At 43.0% G+C, this 21,386-nt stretch overlaps 4 protein-coding genes across 4 annotated transcripts; 2 read left to right on the plus strand and 2 right to left on the minus strand.

Moving 5' to 3' along the window:
- Positions 1 to 517: 517 nt before the first annotated feature.
- On the minus strand, positions 518 to 1,940 carry LOC135714836 (nucleoporin Nup35-like). Its single transcript, XM_065238208.1, has 3 exons — positions 1,799 to 1,940; positions 911 to 1,737; positions 518 to 844 (listed from the first exon to the last, which is right to left on the minus strand). Exons 2-3 carry the CDS (start codon positions 1,726 to 1,728, stop codon positions 700 to 702), a joined length of 963 nt encoding a protein of 320 aa, XP_065094280.1. The 5' UTR covers positions 1,729 to 1,737; positions 1,799 to 1,940; the 3' UTR covers positions 518 to 699.
- A 272-nt stretch (positions 1,941 to 2,212) lies between these two features.
- LOC135714828 (ragulator complex protein LAMTOR3 homolog) lies at positions 2,213 to 3,089 on the plus strand. Its single transcript, XM_065238199.1, has 2 exons — positions 2,213 to 2,362; positions 2,695 to 3,089. The coding sequence occupies exons 1-2, from the start codon at positions 2,319 to 2,321 to the stop codon at positions 3,023 to 3,025; spliced, it is 375 nt and encodes a 124-aa protein (XP_065094271.1). The 5' UTR covers positions 2,213 to 2,318; the 3' UTR covers positions 3,026 to 3,089.
- Positions 3,090 to 3,094: 5 nt separating this feature from the next.
- Positions 3,095 to 19,382, minus strand: LOC135714827 (dystrobrevin alpha-like). The gene is made up of 4 exons (XM_065238198.1): positions 19,196 to 19,382; positions 4,422 to 5,176; positions 3,759 to 4,356; positions 3,095 to 3,566 (listed from the first exon to the last, which is right to left on the minus strand). The coding sequence occupies exons 1-4, from the start codon at positions 19,380 to 19,382 to the stop codon at positions 3,190 to 3,192; spliced, it is 1,917 nt and encodes a 638-aa protein (XP_065094270.1). The 3' UTR covers positions 3,095 to 3,189.
- Positions 19,383 to 19,721: 339 nt separating this feature from the next.
- On the plus strand, positions 19,722 to 21,379 carry LOC135714822 (aladin-like). Its single transcript, XM_065238194.1, has 3 exons — positions 19,722 to 19,908; positions 19,997 to 20,716; positions 20,780 to 21,379. Exons 1-3 carry the CDS (start codon positions 19,789 to 19,791, stop codon positions 21,377 to 21,379), a joined length of 1,440 nt encoding a protein of 479 aa, XP_065094266.1. The 5' UTR covers positions 19,722 to 19,788.
- Positions 21,380 to 21,386: the final 7 nt, after the last annotated feature.

A 21,386-nucleotide genomic window follows, 5' to 3' on the forward strand; every position in this document is an offset into this window, starting at 1 on the left:
GCAGGGGTCAAGCGTAAGGCCCGGCAATTCGGATTTGGAAAAGCGGAAGCCTAACTGAATATTTTTCCTGAATTTTATACTAATTGAACTTGAAAAAGAAATTTAATTTGATTTTTTAAATAAACGATTTCACCGATTTACACGCGTTTTCCCTTGACCAAATTTTGACCGTATCACCCTTTATATGACCCCGTAGGATTGAATCGGTTAAATGACAGATGTATCAATCCACTGAATTTGGATTGTTTTTCATAACCGGGAATTAAAAAATTGCATTTGATGGACACCTTGGATACGCCACATGACGGAATTTGGTTCAAGCTAGATACCCTCTCTAGTTCAAGCCAGGTCCAGGAGAAAACAACCCACCAATTTTGCCCGGATTGTTTGTTTCCAACTGTCACGCCTTTTTTCTGTTATGTTATTGAAATGATGTGTAGCCGCAAAATCCGCCGCACGCAGAAAACTAAATGCTTTCAGTAAAAGGAATTTCTCAACTTTGTCTGCGAAGGCACGGTGAGATTACTATTGTGTAACCTTTATCAACATTATCCATAGAAGTGCGTACAAAACAATTGCCTTACATCGTTATCATCTAACTACAAACACACATACAACCAACCAATTATTGTTACCATGAGTTGTCAGTGATTTGTCCATAGTGATATCGTACAGATGTTGTTTATCCTTTTGCATCTGTTACCAACCAAAAAAGAGATCCATGGCTTTATTCACAAGCCCAGAACTTCGTTTCGGTGCCGTTGGACTCGGTACCACATCAGTCGGGTGCTGGGCATTTTTGTATGCTATGTGAGTCAACGACCTCACGCGACTCAAGGAATACCTAAAGAAGTAGAGCAATGGAAATCCATCATTGAAGACAAATGAACAATAAATTTTTGAAACTTACTCTTTTCGTTCATCGCAGTTTTCCTTCCCCACAATCGACGGGTCATTGCAATACTGTACTCCAATCATCAGGTTATGCCCGAGTACCTTACCATTGTAGTTTAGAGCTTTATCGCATTCGAGTCGAGAGGTGAATCTGAGATGTACCCAGTTCCCGTTCTGTGTGGCAAATACCTTCTCGATTATCGCCCCACACTGAGAAAAGTGTGACAAAATCATGGACGACGCGGATTGTGGAAAACCGAACACGGTAATCCAGCGATCATTCCCCTGTGGAACGGAATGCGATAGGTTCATGTACGATTGTGACATTAAGGATGCATTGCGAGTAAAATCCTGTTCCCGTGCCATCGGAATCGGGGACATCACCCTCGACACGTTGAAACCGCTTTGGTTCAGGTAGGAATCATTTCCCGACTGCTGGAATCCCGGAGCCGGTGGGGCACCTTGTCCTGTGGTTGTGTTTTTGCTTGGTGTCTGGAAGATCTGCTGGTCATTTCTGAGTGAATCGAATAATCCCACTGTCGGTGGCCCTGTGACACTTGAATTGTGATTAGCACTAGACTGGTTAAGACTGGTTCCGCCTAGAGAGAATTTTTGTGGCAATCCGGTGGGTCTTCCGCCGTAGTCAAAAGTCTGTCCGACTAGCGGTCCTCCTACGGGAGATTGGGTGAAGGCCAATGATGTTCTGCCTTTGGTTGGCGACAGGGTATTGGTTCGAGGAGTTGTCGGTGCGTCACCCATAAGGAACGACGGTAAATAATTGCTCGATGAAGGCAGTGGACTTCCGCTCGGACTGCCTAAAGCCATTGGTTCCATTGTTGTTTGCTGAAACGACCGTGTAGGTTATCTTCAGAGAAGCCATTGAGTTTTGCATTAACCTTCTTACCTGTGTTTTTGGAATCCTTCGCTTGGTTTAATGCAGGATAAAGTTCCTATGTCATTAGCCGGTGAAATTTCTAAAAACCTTATTTTTGCCGCCAGATATATCTAAATGGAAATTCAATCTTTCCGAACGGATGAGCTGCTAAAACAACCGCACACAAAAATCTGTTTGACAGTTTAAAAAAAACTTGCGCGATTTTCGCTGAGTTTTCTTTTCTCAATGAGCAAGGTTCCATTGAACTAGAAGGTGTACGTACTATTTCAAAATCAATTATAGTAGCGTACCCTATCTCTCGTTTCCGGCGATCAGGTGCAGAAACTTCTGTTTATAAGAATGCTGACTGGCAACACTGATGTTCAGCTGATCATTCTGTTCTGTCAAAAAGTATTATTTTTGTTTCCTTCTCTTGTGTTTGGTTGGCTCAGTGCTGTTATCATTAAATTCTTGTACTTGTTATCAGTTGAAGTAGCTAGCCGTTGAAAAACATAATTTTTAGTTTGTTCAACATTCTGTGTCGAAAAAAATGACGGATGATGTGAAAAGGTTTTTTCACAATATGCTGCAACGGTGAGTTTTCCACATAGCCTCTTGTGATTCTTGTCCGGGAGATGGTTTTTTGTCTGCCGTATGAGGCTTCGAAAAACAATGACCTCTAATATCCCAAATGATAATCGCTCATAAGCTAGAGTGCCTGAAGCCTAGATAGTCTGGGGTAACTGAATATTCCAGTGCAATATAGAATATGGTTTGTAGGCTGAACCATTATTTCTTCTTGACTTCGACATGACACTCTTATAGTGTATTCACTCTTTATTTATCAAACAATTAAAACCAAAATAGTCGTTCCATATCCAGACATACGTATTAAAATGCTCTTACAACTCGTCGACGGTTTTCAGGGTCAACGGCTTACACTGCGTCATGGTGACCGATCGGGATGGGGTGCCTCTTATCAAGCTGGAAAAGGAAAAATCCACGGAAATTGTGATGAAACCGCCATTTTTGTCTACATTTACCCTCGCGGCCGAACAGTCTAACAAACTTGGGCTCGGGAGGAACCGTAACATCATCTCCGTGTACGCCGACTATCAAGTGGTGCAGATGAATAAACTTCCCCTCGTGGTGACATTCATCGGAGCACAAAACTGCAACATTGGTCACATATTAGCAATGGACCAACAAATCGACACGATGCTGGAGGAACTCAAAACGGCCGTCACCGATTCGTGAATGAAGGAATTTTCTCTCAATGAATCACTCTATGTAAGTAAAAAATTATAAGCTCTTCATTAAACCCTACTTTCTTAAGTGTAGATCTTAAAATTGATATAAAAATCGTCACCTTAATCATAAAAAAAAGAATTGGAAGAAATCCTTTGACGTGAAATTTCTACTTAAATGCTCTGCAGTCGCTTGCGTTCCTCTTCGGCAATAATTTTATCCAGCGCCTTTTCCAATTGCTGCGTTGTTCGGGCCAGTTCCGTATTATCGCTGTAGGAGTCGTCCACTATTTCACGAACTTTCAGCAAAAGATCCTTAAAGTTGCCCATCTGAGTGTCGATTTTGAGATTATCTATGCAGCGGGTTAGCTCATCAACAGTAGCAGCAGTGTCTGTGTTAAGATGCACTTTCAAAGCCACGTCAGCTTCCATCTGCTCTAGTATGGTTTCGGACGGTTTATTCAGATGGAACCACGAACTGATGTCACGAACGGAGAGTTCCGGTTGGAGTTGGTCGTTCACATAGGATTTGTTCAATTCTGCTCCATGAACTGAAAATGTAAAACAAAAATAATACACCGTGTCAGGTTCCTTCCAAATTGGGACTGCGCTACGTTACCCCGAACGCCATCACCCGAATGTTTGAAGCAATCAGCAGCAATCAGAGAAGGCAGAATATTATTCGGAGTAGTGGCGTTATGGGGGAAGTGACAAATTGAACATTTCATGGGACGGGTACTCACTAGTTTTATCCAACGCACTGGCCATGGCCAGCGAAACACGTTTGGCGCTTCCACTGTTGGTCGAACGGTACGGAGTGCTGGAACTTTGAGGAAAACCACGGCTAACCTTAGAGCACACTTCCTTCAATGCTTTCAATTGCTCGGTTACCAATTTACCATGAGCTTCGAAATACTCGATTTGCCCTTTGTCAACGGTGCCATTGGTTTTCAAATTTGCCAACTTTAGACGATACTTTTCGAAATCATCTTCGAAAATATCCATTATCGAAGTTAGTTTATCAACTAACGCTTGACTGTGCGTGCTCGTAAACAGTTGGCAATCAATGTTGCTAAAAATACTGATGTTTTTGCTGGAAGATTTCCTGAGCGAAGCACAACTGGAAGAGTTCAGTGAACGTGAAAGCGTTCCACGGAGAGTGCTACTAGCAGCTGGTGGTTGTTCGACTTCTTGCAGTTCGACAGCATTGGTATCAATCAACTTCGCCTCCATATTGTCAAACGTGGATGGTTGCTGCCGATGAGACTGAGTACTTGGCGAACGACTAAACATATTGCAAAGCTTGAGCATTAAAGTTGATATTTTGTTGGTAGACATTTCCTGTAACAATAGAATTATACAATACATACTTCTGAACTATCTGTTCAACTATAGTTGATACTTACATTTGCACTGATCTCGTACATTTTATGACCAACATTGTGGCTTTTACTGGAGTATGCTTGGCTGAAGCAATCGATGCATAAAGACAGGTTACGACATTTCTGGCACTTAAAGCGAAGTCCTTGGATTGCTTCCCGACAAGCACCACATTGTACGTTGTGTACTATAAATTCCGAATCCTTCAGTCGCTTTGCAAGGGCTAATACGTTTGAATAATAGGAAAACTTCGATGACAACTTCCACAGGCAGGTAAACTGGTACTCCGTTAGACCTACCAAGCCAGGATAGTTCACGAAACATTCATTCACGATCTCCTGCACCAGCTTCGATTTCAAATGATCCGGTTCTCCCAGAAACGATAACAATTTAGCCAGATTCATCAACATCGCTTCGAAACGATGTCTTGATACACAGAGATTGTGATCACTCGTCAGTTGAAAGTGTTCCCATACGACCTGTTCAAAATTTTGCGTCTCACACAGCAACAGGAATGTCTGTTTCAACTCGAGAATGGATAATGGATTACACCTTTTTGGATCGTAAACTGCCCAGAATAATCCTGCCAGTGTAGCGATCAACGTTTCGCGATCAGGTTGTTGTAGGAGATCAGCGAAACATCCCAGTTGTTCCGCAGCAAAGTATACATCATGTAGCACCGCAGTTAGTTGGATCGGCTTGATAGAGGGAGCGCTATCAATCTGGCTGAGGCGATGACGCTCAAGTATAGTGCACACCGATTGGAATGGAATGTAACACGCTGTAATGACAATAAAATGTAAGAGTTCACGAATGCTTAAGCTTAATTTTCAATGGAATTTGCTGAACAAAATTAAAGAATTTCTAAATAGTTTTGAAACACCCGTTATTAATCCCATTATTCATTTTGCCTTGAGTACATTTTGAGACCCAGCTCTACAAGGAAATTATTCCGGATAATACACTTAACCAAAAGCTAATTCGCGGGCGGATTCCTCCAGTGGGAAATCGGAAAAGCAGCGCTTTCACCTCCAAAATTATGTACGTTAATTCCATCTAAATTGCAATAGCAGCAACATTACAATACTAAAACATCACTGAGAAGCTAATTTTTTCGAGCTAACCAGGTTTCCTATGAAGACCTAGAATACTCAATAAAGCCACTGTATACTGTCAAGGCAATGCTTGTCTACGTATATTTGAATCATTATTCACTTTACTACAAGCAATAAAAAAACAATCCTCCCAAGCAATACCATCAACAATCAATACGAAACTAAAGATTTTAAATTGGCTCACTACTTGACTAGCCTATTAATTGGTCCCAAGCAAACGATTAATGTACCCCATTCTAGTCAAAATTCTAGTACTACACAATGTTTGTTTTGATTCGCTATGAAAGTTTGACAGATAAAATGAGGGGTTAGTGGATTGTCCTATGTTTCGAGGGGTGAATCGATTAGCTTGGGACCGAAGATAGTACCAGAGCTGAGCCAAAAAGTTGAGCACGTTTCTTCGGGACCTACTAGTCTTAGAGTTACCTCTATGATACCATTGTCCTAGTTTCAGTCATTTAGTTAGTTCTCTGAGCTGATCAAGCTGTTAAGAGCACAATAAGGAACAATAACTATAAGTATTCAGAAAAAAATCATCATCTTCTCTTTAAGCTGGGTTTAGACAAGGCAAGTAAATTGATCAACTCAGTTGAAACCATGCCATTCAACTGACTTGATCAACTCACTCGAATTGAAGAAAATTGAACCACCAACTCTTCAAGCCAATTGTATTCAACTGAGTTGATTAATTACTTGCCTTGTCTAAACCCAGCTTAACGTTTTACCATTCTTGCATTTACTCAAAGGCAAGGGATTGATTTTTGTAGGACACAACTGGATCGAGCAGACGCACCGCATCACTCGAAGGTTAAAGTTTGTCAGACGCAATTAGATGTAACATCTATTAAGAGATGCACATTAGGGTGTTTCATTTTGAAAAAAGTGATGAATTTTTGATAGGCCACCCTCCAGTTCGATTCATAGCCCCAAAATATGAACCTGTGCAAAAAATGGTAAAGATTGATGAAGGTTTAGAGGTCGCGCCAATGATTTGGATTTTGTATGGAGATTTTGGTGAATTAGTATGGGAAATTATTGATTTTCGTTTACATTGCTCTAACTTTGGTTGTAGTTGTCCAAACGTTGAAAAAAAAAAAATATGTGGTTGTCATGACAATGATCAACAAGCCTGTTGTTGTTGCGATGAAATTGGCGTTGTTGCCTTGTACATATTCATCTGTCAATTTACCCTATTTTGCCATTTTTTCACATTTTTATAATTCTTGATACGCTGCAAAACTGAGCGTAGCAACTGTAGGCTTTTTGTTTATTGCCATAGCAATAACATACTAAATTTTTTCGACATTTGGACAAGTAGAAGCAAAGTTATAGCGATATAAGCGATTTTTTAAATTCTTCCATAGTAATTCCCATACAAATTTCAAATCATTGGCGCGACCTCTAAACCTTCATCAATCTTTACCAATTTTTGCACAGGTTCATATTTTGGGGCTATGAATCGAACTGGAGGGTGGCCCATCAGAAATTCATCACTTTTTTCAGAATGAAGCACCCTAATGCACATACCTCATACCCATTAGCAACTTAAATTTTGCAACAACTAACAGCGTCTAGCGTCTACGCAAATGGATTTTTATTTCAGTTCAACTCAGGAATGTGACAACACCCAGTGGGAGCTAAATTTATAATAGGCTCAAAATCATCGAAAAACTCTTTTATTTGACTAACCTCTCCTCAACTTGCAACAATGCAACATCAAGCATTGAACAACCACAAGTTCACAGCTATATTTAAAATTTGAAATGAAAAACTATCTTCAAACGACACCGAGTAATTTAATTGTTTTAAACTAGCGAAGACATTCATACTTATTAATAAGTTTCTGTTATAGAGAAATATTTCCCTGATATTCCCATGTAAACTTCAAATGGTTTGTGCCAACCCTAATAAAAAAACATACTTGAACGATAACCGGAATGGTAGAACTATTCCACAAATGGTTTGGACGATACCCTGAACACGTCATTAAGCAAAATAACCATACAAATTCTATTGGGTCATTTTCCTGATAGGTGGAAGATACAGAAGCTAGTGTTCAAGAAGCTCTTGAAACCAGAAAAAACACCGGGGGATCCAGCATCGTATGTGCCTGCTGGATACACTCGAAAAACTCTTGGAGAGGATCATTCTAAACAGGCTGACGAAATACACGGAGAGTGAGCACGGATTGTCGGAGAGGCAGTTCGGAATCCGGAAAGGGAGATAAACGGTGGATGCAATTCGGACAGTGGTCGAGAGAGCTGAGAAGGCGTCCAAACAGAAGCGGAGAGGAGATCGATATTGCGCCGCGATAAGGATCGACGTCAAGAAAGCGTTCAACAGCGCCAGCTGGGAGGCCATCGCCAAAGCGCTGCATAGAATGAGAGTCCCTGACTACCTGTGCAGGATCCTGAGGAGTTATTTCCACAACCGGATTCTGGTCTACGAGACAGACATGGGACAGAGATCGATTAGGATCACAGCGGGAGTTCCACAAGGCTCCATCCTTGGTCCATCGCTCTGGAACAGGATGTACAACGGTGTGCTAACGCTGAAGCTGGCCAAAGGTGTGGAGATCGTTGGCTTTGCGGACGACGTCGTCTTGACGGTAACAGACGAGACGCTGGAAGAGGTGGAAGTGTTGTCAACCGAGGCGATCGACATGATTGGTAACTGGATGCAAGGAGCGAAGCTGCAGATAGCCCACCACAAAACGGAAGTGTTATTGGTCAGTCGGAGAGCACGCCATAGCCTCGAAGCGTATGTTGAAATACCTGGGAGTGATGATCGATGACCGGCTAAACTTCAACAGCCACGTCGAATATGCCTGTGAGAAGGCTTCAAAGGCCATCAACGCGATAGCTAGAATCATGCCGAACAACGCTGGTCCCAGCAGTAGCAAGAGGCGTCTTCTGGCCAGTGTGTCGTCATCAATATGGATATGGAGGTCCAGCCTGGGTTTCAGCGCTGGAAACGAAGCAGAACCAAATAAAATTGAGCAGCACGTTCCGGCTCATGACCATGCGAGTCGTGAGTGCGTACAGAACCATCTCGTCGAAAGCAGTATGCGTTATCGCCGGTATGATCCCTATCGGCATAACATTGGTGGACGACAGCGAGTGCTACAGGCGGAGAGAAGCCGGAAGAGTACGGAAAGTTGTGAGAGTGGAGTCATTGGCTAAGTGGCAACAGAAGTGGAACACGACGGAGCGTCACCCTTCTGTCCGGAGTGTGGCAACGTCGATGAAACGCCGGAGCATGTAGTCTTCGACTGTTCAATTTTCGAGGCAATGTGAAGGGAGATGCCCGTCCTTAACGTGGAGAATGTCGTTGAAATGTGTTGAGAGGAGGGCAGTCACGCAGATTATATCGGAGCTGCAGCGTAAATGGAGAGAAGAGCAGCGATCTAGCAACGCCAGCTAGCGCTGAGAGTACGACAAGTGCATGAGCACAGCCACCCCCCGAAGTAGTCACTTCACAGTGGACCCGGGGGGGATCCAGGCAGAGGAGAGAGTAGGCACATGAGACGCCGAAGGAACCCACGAGTCCACGTAAAGTCGAGAACCAGAAGGAGAGGAAGTAAAAACAGATGGAAGAGGAAGCTAGGAAGAAGGACGAGAAAAAGAAGAAGAAGAAGGAAGACAGGAAGAACAAGCAGAAGCCTAGGCCTCGTAGGGAGAGAAGCAAGGGTGACGCTCTGCTTGTTGAGGCGACGGACAATACGTCCTACGCAGCACTCCTCCGGAAAGTGAGAGAGGATTCGAAGTTGAAACAACTAGAGAACGTGGTGAAAACCAGGCGAACCCAAAAAGGCGAGATGCTATTTGAGCTGAGAAGGGATCCTACGGTTAAGAGCGTAGCTTTTAAGGAGCTCGTCGAAAAATCTCTTGGCGGAACGGCGAACGTAAGAGCCTTATCCCAGGAGTCAGTGGCCGAGTGCAGAGATCATGACGAGATCATTTATTTATTTATTTATTCGTCAATCAATCAAATCGTAGACTACATATGTATTAACATTAGGACTTATGTTCTATGACTTCGCAGAGTTCTGCAATATACTTTTAATTTTGTTGAGGGCATTGTTGACACCGCCAGCAGATCGGCAACCCTGATCTGACGGGCGAAACGAGTTCAGTGGAGAGATAACGTAAGATAGCTTTGTATTGTCATAGAATCAATAGCATTCAGAGAAGAATACAAGTATACAAGAATACAAGTGCGTTCCGAATAATTTATATTCACGTTGATTGGCTAGAGTTAACTAATTAAATTAATTTAAACGGAGATTTGCAATCCACCTACTGATCAACAATTTATACAAATAAGTTGAGGTAATTATACGCTACACTATAGTAATTGTAAAAATATGTACCTAAACAAATTGCTTACCTATAGGTAAGCCTCATTCTACTCTAGGGTTGTTAACCTAAAATTGTCTGGCAGAGAATACCTTCCATGAGGTAATTGTATTAATTTATTAGTTTGCTAAGTTTATTAATATAACTTCCTAATTAGTGGCGCACAGGCTGAACATTGAGGGAAAATTCTAATCGAAATTGAATTGTTGTTCATAGTATTAGCGCACTGAATTTGTAAGTACTGCTCATAACCCCGCTTTAAGATAATCAATTTATGATTAATAAATTTGCAGCTTGAAGCTGTTTTATACCGCTATCAGGAATCAGAGTGTCTTCAATACCATTCGAGAGAACATTTCTTCAAGAAATTCATTATGACCAATTCCGATGGAACGCCGGATCTGGATGAAACCACCGGCTGTGTAGCCTGCGACAAACTCAACACCGCTGACGACTGTGTGCAGTGCGATAATTGCGATAGTTGGTGGCACTACTCTTGTGCTGGAGTCTCTGGATCAGTAGCACACCGTGACTGGGTATGTTCAAAGTGTTTGCCCGTACCTGCCAAATCGGAGGTGGCACAGTCGACAACATCCAGTTGCAAGGCTCGTTTGCAGCTAGCGTTACAACGGTTGGCTGAAGAACACGAACTTGAAAAGAAGCAGATCGCTTTGAGAGCGGAGCAGAAGTACCTGCGAAGGAAATATAAGCTTCTGGAGAGCACCATCGGGGAAGACGACGACGATCGCAGTTTGGTTAGTAGGAAAACTGGCGTATCGACCCGGGACCGAGTGAAACAAACCAATGATTGGGTGGTTAAACATTCGGATGTGAAGGATCCAGTGAACGATGACATCGAAGAGGAAGGCGCAGTGGGAGGAACGGGAAACGATAAGCCCGAGTCCCAGCAAGACGCTCCAACGAAGCATCAATGTGAAAAGGACCATCCATCAAACCCGAAACCTGTCAATTCCCTACTTAAGGATAAACGGTTATCAGATCGGGACCAAACGCAACCGACGATGCAACACATACAAGATCTGCAGGAGAAGTTGAGATTATGTATAGAGCAGTTAAATCGTCAATCAAAGGGTTCCCCAGCGACTCGACCGACGGGAACAAAACCGAAAGTTCCTGCAAAGAATCATAAAGACGATACACCAGTGGAAACGTTGCCGGCTGATAACCAACAGAACCAGAAACAGCCTGATCCAACAACAAAACAGGTACCGTTACCAAATACACAACCCCCTGAGCCACGGAAAAAAAGAGAGGATCCACCCGGGTTGAACTCACGACGTCGTACTGTACCAGTGCCTGAACAGCCACGACGGAATCCATCGTCAACGCCCAATCAAAGACCTAGTGAACCAGATCCTGCAGGTGAAGATCTTCTAGACCCACCACGCCCGATACGAGAATCATCATATCCGGTACCACCACGTCCGGTACGAGACCCACCGAGTTCATACCTACCGAATCTGGGTGATGCAGGACCAACACCCCAGCAATTAGCAGCCCGTCAGATACTTCCACGAGATTTGCCTATCTTTGCAGGCAATCCAGCCGATTGGCCTGTCTTCATAAGTAATTATAATTACACCACGGAGGCATGCGGTTACAGCGTAGGAGAAAATATGATCCGTCTTCAACGCTGTCTAAAAGGTGCAGCATGGGAATCCGTGAGGAGTCGGTTGATTCTTCCTGCATCTGTGCCTAACGTGATTGAAACACTTCGATTGCGGTATGGGCGATCCGATTTGTTGATAGAATCGCTTGTCGAAAAAGTTAAAGCTACTCCCAGCCCAAGGGTTGACAAGCTCGACTCAATCATCGAATATGGAATGGTTGTCCAGGCCCTATGTGACCATATTGTGGCGGCAGAACTGTTGGACCATCTCTCCAACCCAACGTTGTTAAAGGATCTCGTCTACAAATTACCAGCAGAGTACAGAATGAAGTGGGCAGGCTTCAGGAAACAGCATGGTGTGGACAACTTGCAAACCTTCGGAATATTTATGGAGGACATTGTTGCGGATGCGTGTAGCGTATCATCGTACAGTGGTGGCAATGACAAAACACAACGGCGCGAGAAACCAAAACAATCAGATCGTAGCTTCGTTCATGCTGATACGGAATCAAGAGCTTCGAATACCAGGCGAAAGGGTACGCGCATCGTGCTTCAGGTGAAGAATTGGCCAACTTTGATCCCCGTCGCACCTGGTTCTTGCCGCTTGGGGCAGTGGTGAACCCTAAGAAACCAGGAAAAGTTCGCTTGATATGGGACGCTTCAGCTAAAGTTGATGGCATCTCATTGAACACACTTCTCCTTAAGGGCCCCGACGAACTCGCCTCGCTGCTGAATGTTTTGTTCCGTTTCCGGCAATTTCCAGTGGCGGTAACAGCAGACATCAAGGAAATGTTTCACCAATTGGGGATTAGAGAACTGGATAAGTGCGCCCAACTTTTTCTATGGCGCGATGATCCCAGCAAACAACCGGAGGTCTACGTTATGGACGTCGCAATATTTGGTGCGACATGCTCACCGGCAATGGCTCAGTACGTTAAAAACGTGAATGCGAGGAGGTTTATCCAGGACTTCCCGAGGGCCGTAGAAGGAATCATCCAGTGCCATTATGTGGACGACTATCTGGACAGCTTCCTGACTGTCGAAGAAGCAAAAAAGGTGGCGTCACAGGTGAAAGCCATCCACAAAAGTGGCGGATTCGAAATTCGAGGATGGGGATCGAACGTTCCAGATATTCCACTGCATCTTGGAGAACCCAAGGAGAAAGTGGTGAAGAATCTTGTGTTGAAGGGCGAAGAAACAGAGCGAGTTCTTGGCATGCGGTGGCTTACGGAGAAAGACGAGCTTAAATACTCTACCGAGATGAGAGCGGATATCACTGGACTGATTGCAAGCGGCGCGGTACCAACCAAACGACAGGTGCTCAGATGCTTGATGACACTGTTTGATCCGCTTGGTTTGGCAGCACCGTATGTAGTACACGGTAAAATTCTCCTTCAAGACATATGGCGTTCAGGATCAGGTTGGGACGAGCAAATCATTGAATCGTCATTCGAGCGTTGGCAAGAATGGACCGCAATGCTCAAGAGTATTGATGAGGTACGCATCCCACGCAGCTACTTCCGGAATATCTCTGGAGAATGCCTGCATGACATTCAGATCCACACTTTCGTCGATGCAAGTCCTGCTGCTTACGCATGCGTTTCATATTTGCGCATCGTCAATTCCTATGGGGAAGCAGAAGTTGCTTTGGTTGCAGCAAAAACGAAGGTTGCACCCTTAAAGCCAATGTCCATCCCTAGACTCGAGCTACAAGCCTGCGTGCAAGGCGCCCGCCTTATGAAATTCGTCGTAGAAGGTCATACAGTCAAGGTTTCCAAGCGGTTCCTGTGGACTGATTCGACAGTGGCGTTAAGTTGGATCAAAGCGGATGCCTGGAAATTTCGCCCGTTCGTGGCACATCGTGTGAGTGAAATCCAGGAATGCACACAACAAATGGAATGGCAATGGGTGCCATCAGAGAAGAATCCCGCTGACGAAGCATCGAAATGGGGAGTTGGTCCTTTCTTCAACTCCGGTAGTATCTGGTTTAGTGGACCAGCATTCCTTCGTAAACCCGAGGATGAATGGATCGACTGGGAGATACCGCATCATCTGGTGCAACCTGACAAAGAGGAGCTTCGATCGTGCTGCTTGCATCATGAGGTGTTCATCCCAGAACTGATCATCGATGTCAGTCGGTTTTCATGCTGGAATCGCTTGCATCGCTCCATGGCGTACGTTCATCGATTCATCAGCAATTCAAAACGGAACGCCAATCGCCAAACTGGTGATATTACACAGAGCGAGCTTAAAAAGGCTGAAGGAACATTGATGCGTTTGGTACAGTGGGAGTGTTTCCCGGAAGAGATGGCAACGTTAGCGAGGAATCAACATGTAGCTGATACCAAACGGCATGCGCTGGACAAGACCAGCAAAATCTACCAACTGACACCAGCCTTGGACGAGGTCGGCGTTCTACGAATGGATGGTAGAATCGGGGCAGCTACGTGCGTTTCAAGGGACCTTAAGTTCCCCATAATATTGCCAAAATCGCATCGCCTAACCCATCTGATCATCGATCAACAGCACCGCAATCTGTTGCATGCGAATAACGAGACAGTAGTTAATGAAGTTCGCCAACGCTTCCATGTTCCGAACCTACGAGCACAGGTGAGAAAGGTAGCCAGAGAGTGTCAATATTGCAGGATGAAGAAAGCAACCCCTCAAATTCCGCAAATGGCAGCCTTGCCATCAGCCAGATTATCTCCGTACATACGCCCTTTCAGTTATGTAGGGCTGGACTATTTTGGACCTCTCCTCGTCAAGATCGGTAGGAGCAATGCCAAACGTTGGGTAGCACTATTCACGTGCTTGACGATTCGTGCTGTCCACGTGGAGGTGGTCTACAGCTTGACCACTGAGGCATGTATCAGAAGTGTTCGCCGTTTTGTTTGCCGACGTGGTGCACCTTTAGAAATTCATAGCGATAATGCCACAAATTTTCAGGGTGCTGAAAGAGTTTTGCGGGAACAAATCAACGCTGGACTGACCAGAACCTTCACGAGTACCACAACTACGTGGCGTTTCATCCCTCCTGGTGCTCCACACATGGGAGGAGCATGGGAGCGGATGGTACGGTCGATCAAAACTGCCATCACCTCAGCGTATAATGATGAACGGGTGGATGACGAATCTCTGCATACGTTGCTGGTAGAAGCGGAAGCTTTAGTGAACAGCAGACCCTTAACATATCTACCATTGGACTCCGAGGAACAAGAAGCCCTTACTCCTAACCACTTCCTGCTCGGGAGTTCATCTGGATCGAAGCAGGAATCCAGTGTAACTACAAGCGATAGTGTGATGCTGAAGCAGTCATGGAACATGATTCAAGCGCAGTTGGATCGATTTTGGTCACGATGGATTAAAGAGTACTTGCCAGTACTCACGAAGCGGACGAAATGGTTTGGTGAGACGAAGAATATCCAAGTAGGTGACCTGGTACTGGTGTTGGATGACACCAGAAAAAACAAGTGGATACGAGGTCGGATACTGGAGGTCATAACTGGCAAAGATGGGAATGTTAGACAAGCAGTTGTTCAAACATCGAGTGGCATATTTAGGCGACCAGTGTCTAAACTGGCTGTGCTGGATGTAACCGGCGTTGATGGAACCAGAACCAACACAGGTTCCATCGGGGGGAGGATGTTGACACCGCCAGCAGATCGGCAACCCTGATCTGACGGGCGAAACGAGTTCAGTGGAGAGATAACGTAAGATAGCTTTGTATTGTCATAGAATCAATAGCATTCAGAGAAGAATACAAGTATACAAGAATACAAGTGCGTTCCGAATAATTTATATTCACGTTGATTGGCTAGAGTTAACTAATTAAATTAATTTAAACGGAGATTTGCAATCCACCTACTGATCAACAATTTATACAAATAAGTTGAGGTAATTATACGCTACACTATAGTAATTGTAAAAATATGTACCTAAACAAATTGCTTACCTATAGGTAAGCCTCATTCTACTCTAGGGTTGTTAACCTAAAATTGTCTGGCAGAGAATACCTTCCATGAGGTAATTGTATTAATTTATTAGTTTGCTAAGTTTATTAATATAACTTCCTAATTAGTGGCGCACAGGCTGAACATTGAGGGAAAATTCTAATCGAAATTGAATTGTTGTTCATAGTATTAGCGCACTGAATTTGTAAGTACTGCTCATAACCCCGCTTTAAGATAATCAATTTATGATTAATAAATTTGCAGCTTGAAGCTGTTTTATACCGCTATCAGGAATCAGAGTGTCTTCAATACCATTCGAGAGAACAGGCATATTTAGGTCAATCATTTCACAATGATGATTATAAACAGTCATTATCTGGTTTACCGGTCCAAATTGAGCGTAATTGGCCCGATGGCGATCTACTGCGAACAAGTGTCAATTGCGTAATTTTCGGGAAGGTGCATACAAATTTAATCTTGACAATAGATCAGCTGAGTTGCGTTGCGAAATGATATTGTTTAATAAAGAAATCTTTCCGTAATCCCGACGTTCTTTCAATGTTTGAATGCTGATCAACAAGCAACGTGCTTCATATGACGGGAGAGGAAAAGCCGTCCAAGCTAACTTACGTAGTGCATATAATAAAAATTGCTTTTGGATTGACTCTATTCGTTCTTCATGCTTGTTCATATAAGGTGACCAAACAACGCTACAATATTCTAATATTGACCTCGAGGGGGACGACTCTATCTACGATGCAGAAAAGGTTGTGTTTTGCTGTGGCTAGCTGCACGCACGCTGAGTAGATAAAAGGAAGATTTATGTCGATTTTGAAGATTTCCTGCAAAAAGATGAAGCACGATGCAACTAGATGCGAAAAATGAAAGATGATTGATTCGCTAGTGTGAGATTTTTCGAGCATCTAGAATTGAGATTTAGATGTGTCGCCCCCCTTGGGAGCATCCCCCTTACGTTTTGCAAAGTAAAATTTTTGGACCGGGATTTGTCCAAAGTCCATTTTTACGTAAGTTTCATCATCCATCAAAATGTGAGTGAGCAGAATTTTTTCACGTCTGTCACGTTCCATCTTCGATAACTTTTAAACAAGTATATGATGAAATTGAAATTTTCACTACTGAATAAACAATCCTTCCAAATCGAAACGCTGTCAATAGTTTCTTGCTACGACAACTAGAGGCGCTACAGTAATTATAAAGAAGCGGCCAAATACTAACTGGAACAGACTTTAAAATGGTCCACAAATGTCAATTTAGAATCTAGAATAACACCAACAATCAATACGAAACTATCGATTTGAAATTGGCTCACTAGTTGACTAGCCTATTGGTCCCGAGATTGGTCCCAAGCAAATCGATTAACGTACTCCATTCTAGTCAACATTCTAGTACTGCACGATGTTTGTTTTGATTCGCTATGAAAGTTTGACAGATAAAATGTATAGTCGCTATATTCATAGTCTGGCGCATAGAATCTCGGGAACCAATTGAGCTGTGAAATAGCGGAACCAAGCGAGCAAATCACGACCAACAACAGAAAAGAGCACATCAGCTATTGCGAACAAAACTTCGGAAACCGTTTTCTCGGGATTCAAGGCTCGCCTACGCAAACTAACACTATCTTTGGGTTGGGGAAAGATTCCCCTATCCGATGATGCCGGTAATTTGCGTTCGATTGTCGAGGAAAGAATAATCAACTTTTGGTTTACAAAAGTTGATAGGACCTTTTCAGTTGTTGGTCTACAATATATTGAATCGGTTCCGCTTTTTGATGGATCGATATTCTATCCGCCAGACTATGAATATAGCGACCATAATAAAATGAGGGGTTAGTGGAATTTCCTATGTTTCTAGGGGTGAATCGATTAGCTTGGGACCGAAGATAGTACCAGAGCTGAGCCAAAAAGTAGAGCTCGTTTCTTCGGGACCTACTAGTCTTATACCCCGTTCACATTACAACCAATATCACGTAATATAGGCTGTCTTGCAATGAGCACTCATACATAGGATTTCCAGTGAAAACTAGATGTATGAGTGCTCACGTGATATACGCTGTAATGTGGACGGGGTATTCGAGTTACCTCTATAATAACACCTAAATCTCTTAAATTTTCACAATTTTGAACATTTTCATTACCTAATGTAATACGAAGATTTTGTTTGTTTAGTTTTCTACTGTACGTTAAAAGATTACATTTTTTAATATTTAGTTTCAATAAACTTTTACTACACCATCTGTAAAAAAAAACATGTATTTCATTCTGAAACATATTCATATCACAGATAAACAGACATAACACATTGAATATGTCTCACTGTAAAACATCGTCGCTAATACCACAGGTGGCGGTACTAGCAACTACGATACTTTTAAATTGACCGTTAAATGCTTGTTCGATGAACAACTTACGAGTGTTATACCACGTTCACATTACAGCGTATATCACGTGATATACACTGTCTTACAATGAGCACTCATACATCTAGTTTTCACTGGAAATCCTATATATGAGTGCTCATTGCAAGATAGCCTATATTACGTGATATAGGCTGTAATGTGAACGGGGTATAATGTCTGTGTTCATATCGTTATTGCTTCCTATTTTTAAAAATAGCTTCATGTCATCAGCGTATATAAGTACTCTGATATTTTTTTTAAATAAGAGAGACGTCATTAATGTACAAAATAAAATAAAATAATCACAACGGAAGACGAGTTGAAAAGTGCGCTGAAGGTGCAATGCAATTCGGTTGAGGAAAGCATATGGCGGCACGCAGAGGCCGTCGATACGACTTTCTTCGGACGCAGCTAACGAGCTGCTAAAGACAGGCCGAATCACATATTTCTAGTCTGTTGATGCAAACATAACAAATAAACAAATCAAGGTTGGGTGGTCAGTGTGCCCATTGAAAGCTATTCCTCGGGTGTCTAAGAAAATGGAGAGATGCTACAAATGCATGGGTTTCGGTCACCAGGCGAGAAACTGCAAAGGCCCTGACAGATCTGATCTGTGCAGGAAATGCGGAGAGAAGGGGCACGTTGCAAAAGACTGAAAAACGCAACCGTTGAAAAAGAATTAAAATACTATTGATGTTAGGCAAACACTTTTTAACGGATTCGACCATTTTAGACTGTATGGAACATCTTTTGTTCAAGCACCGTATCTCAAAACAACTAAAACCCTTTTTGGAAGGAAAGGGTCAACTACTAACTTTGATAATTCGCTAAGAACTTCTAATATGAATTCTATTGAATGCTCTGAAAAATTTGCATTGAACTAAAATAATTCCCCTTCTGAAAAACTTGATATTCTCTCATAAATTCCCTTGAAATTTAATATGTTAAGGTCCAGAAGTTCTCTATAGAATATTCCACTAAGTTTTAAAGTTAAGTAAGTGACGTTCAAAAATTACGTCCACATATTTTTTTTTAATTTTTATTAACATACCCCCCGTAGCGTCAGACATGTTCAGAATGTTTAAATATTTTAAGTAACCAAGTACATACTGTCACAATTTGTAGGACGCCATCCTTCTTCCATCTTTTCAAGAATGGATGTCGCTATTGAATGACCACTAAACTGTTAAATATAAATATTGACCTTGAACGAACATTCCTACGTGACTTTAAAAAAATATTGTAAACTAAACAACGAATAGTCAAATGGACATTCATTACATACAGTTCTAGATGATAGGATGTGTTATTGAAGAATGGAAAGTACTTACTGTAAAGAGCCCGTTGAAGTGCGAACAATTTGCAAGCACATCTGTAGGTACTGTACTTGGATGCCGAGAACTTTTCATTGATCTTATTCACTACGTAAGTCAGGTTTGGATTATCCGGTTGAATTTGGCCATTGTAACGGTTAGCATACACCAAATATCCACGGTCGTCTTCTTGTTGGTCGTACATTTTCATTAACAATTTTCACCAGTAGAACTACAGTTGATGTTACCACTCCTACATCCGCACTTGATTGCCTCGTTTGCTGGCGTCTATTCGCAGCAGCAACAAAAATAATAATTAGTAACTACCGATCGCGCATCTCTCTGGAGAACAAGATTGGACAACAAGTGTCAGTTAAGATTTTTGTTTTCAAAACCGGTTTCTAGTGCAAGGCCTATCAAATGCGACAAGGTTAGCAGGAAAATGTTCGTTTGAAAAAAGAGAACATCCCCTGGATGTGAACCAGCAAACTAATGTTGACATTCTAGACAAAACAATTCGAAACGGTCAGAGTTGCCGGCGTGTAGATGCACATTGTTCGACATTATTTTCGGGTCTAAATTGGTATTTAATTAGTGATTCGATTTCCGTAATGGCTGCTTTGGACACATTCCCGAATCTCCCCCAGCCCGGAGAGATATCAATCTGCGAACGCAATGGTCGGATATGCACACTACCGATCAACGAAGTGGATGCATCCAGCTCTTGCAACGTAAGTACTATGTGTGACGTTACACAGCTTTGCCAGCTTCCTCCTTTATCTTGAGTGAATTAAATATTTATGTTTTTCTCCGTCCCAGCAACTGGCAGGATATCCCGAAATCAACATTGGACGTGAATTATTCCACCATGCTGCTGTCCACCTGCGCGAAAATCACCGCACTCTGATGGTACCGGTCAACGAAACCCTGATCAAACGTATTACTCGCACATTTTTCGAGGAAGGAGCCGTCGAAGCCCTTAACGAAGCAGCAAATATCGATAGCCATCAGTACAATCCGATAGTCGGTTCTCTGTCTCGTTACCTTTTGACGCTAATCGGGGTTGGAAACCGAGTGAAGTTCTTTTTCAAACCCCATCTGAAGGAGCAAGGCGTTCATTGCGTTGGAAAGTATACGCAAACCAAGGATTGGTCAAAAAGTGCGATCCGTTGCATTCGGTGGCATTCGAATTGTTTTAAAGTCGCCATCGCCGCATCGGACGACAGCATTCGGGTGTACAGCGATGAACCAACCATTGTTCCTGTTTTGAAAAGTGGTCTGCAGAAGTCGGTTACCTCATTGGCGTGGCGTCCTTTAACGGCAGGGGAACTAGCTGTGGGTTGCCAAAATGGCACTCTAGTGTGGAATGTTGATCCTAACAGTCTGATTACGAGACCGCTTTCGCAGGCTATACAGTTAAGATATGGAAACCATTTTCCTGTCACTTCGGTGGAGTGGAGCCCCAATGGATGCCTGTTGGCAACGGCCAGCATTAATGATTCCGATGTACTCATTTGGGACGTCGATCAAAATAGACAAGTAAGTTATACATCTGTTATCCAATAACATACACGAGATACATTGGATTTACGTGTTTCACAGGTTCCGCTGCGTCGAGTGGGCCCACCGTGTGCCTTGCTGAAGTGGTGTCCAACGGGATCTCGATTGTGTTCCACTACAGTGTCAAACGTATTCCGAGTTTGGCAAACCGACAAATGGACACCCGATCGTTGGACGGTCAATCATGGAACTATTCAGTCAGTGGTGTGGTCTCGAACTGGATCTCATCTATTGTTTGTTACGACCGATGATTGCTTTCTGTATAGTTTGGGATTTGTTGAAGATGAAGTGTTCACGTCTACCATGATGCCTAAATCGGCACTGCCTATTGCAGATCTATCGAAAATATCCATCGGTGAAGCGGAGGTTGGAGGTCACCCCCAAGCGCTTGCATGGTGTCCGCAAAACCAATATCTGGCCGTAACTTTCAAAGAAACACCGGCAATTGCCATATTTAACACTGTACTCCATCGCTGTCAGCTGAACATTACACCATTGTGCTTCATCACCGGCATCGGAATCGAGAGCGCATCCTGCATAAGCTTCCAGGAAAATCCAGGACGTCGATCTAGCGATAAAATGAAAACTGTTCTAACCATTGGGTGGTCCAGTGGAAGAATACAATATTTCCCGTTTGTTTAATGACTTT

This window comes from Ochlerotatus camptorhynchus, unplaced genomic scaffold (genome assembly GCF_037179485.1).
Source record: "Ochlerotatus camptorhynchus isolate MF236.1 unplaced genomic scaffold, CSIRO-AGI_Acam_v1.1 ptg000738l, whole genome shotgun sequence".
Classification (NCBI taxonomy): domain Eukaryota; kingdom Metazoa; phylum Arthropoda; class Insecta; order Diptera; family Culicidae; genus Ochlerotatus; species Ochlerotatus camptorhynchus.

Coding starts and splice junctions, on each gene's coding strand:
- LOC135714822 (XM_065238194.1), top strand. CDS start 19,789: ATGGCTGCTTTGGACACATTCCCGAATCTCCCCCAGCCCGGAGAGATA. Junction 19,909..19,996: donor ATGCATCCAGCTCTTGCAAC/GTAAGTACTATG, acceptor TCTCCGTCCCAG/CAACTGGCAGGATATCCCGA. Junction 20,717..20,779: donor ACGTCGATCAAAATAGACAA/GTAAGTTATACA, acceptor CGTGTTTCACAG/GTTCCGCTGCGTCGAGTGGG.
- LOC135714836 (XM_065238208.1), bottom strand. CDS start 1,728: ATGGAACCAATGGCTTTAGGCAGTCCGAGCGGAAGTCCACTGCCTTCA. Junction 845..910: donor AACTGCGATGAACGAAAAGA/GTAAGTTTCAAA, acceptor CTACTTCTTTAG/GTATTCCTTGAGTCGCGTGA.
- LOC135714828 (XM_065238199.1), top strand. CDS start 2,319: ATGACGGATGATGTGAAAAGGTTTTTTCACAATATGCTGCAACG. Junction 2,363..2,694: donor TTTCACAATATGCTGCAACG/GTGAGTTTTCCA, acceptor GACGGTTTTCAG/GGTCAACGGCTTACACTGCG.
- LOC135714827 (XM_065238198.1), bottom strand. CDS start 19,382: ATGTACGACCAACAAGAAGACGACCGTGGATATTTGGTGTATGCTAAC. Junction 5,177..19,195: donor ACTTCAACGGGCTCTTTACA/GTAAGTACTTTC, acceptor TTGTCATTACAG/CGTGTTACATTCCATTCCAA. Junction 4,357..4,421: donor TGTACGAGATCAGTGCAAAT/GTAAGTATCAAC, acceptor CTATTGTTACAG/GAAATGTCTACCAACAAAAT.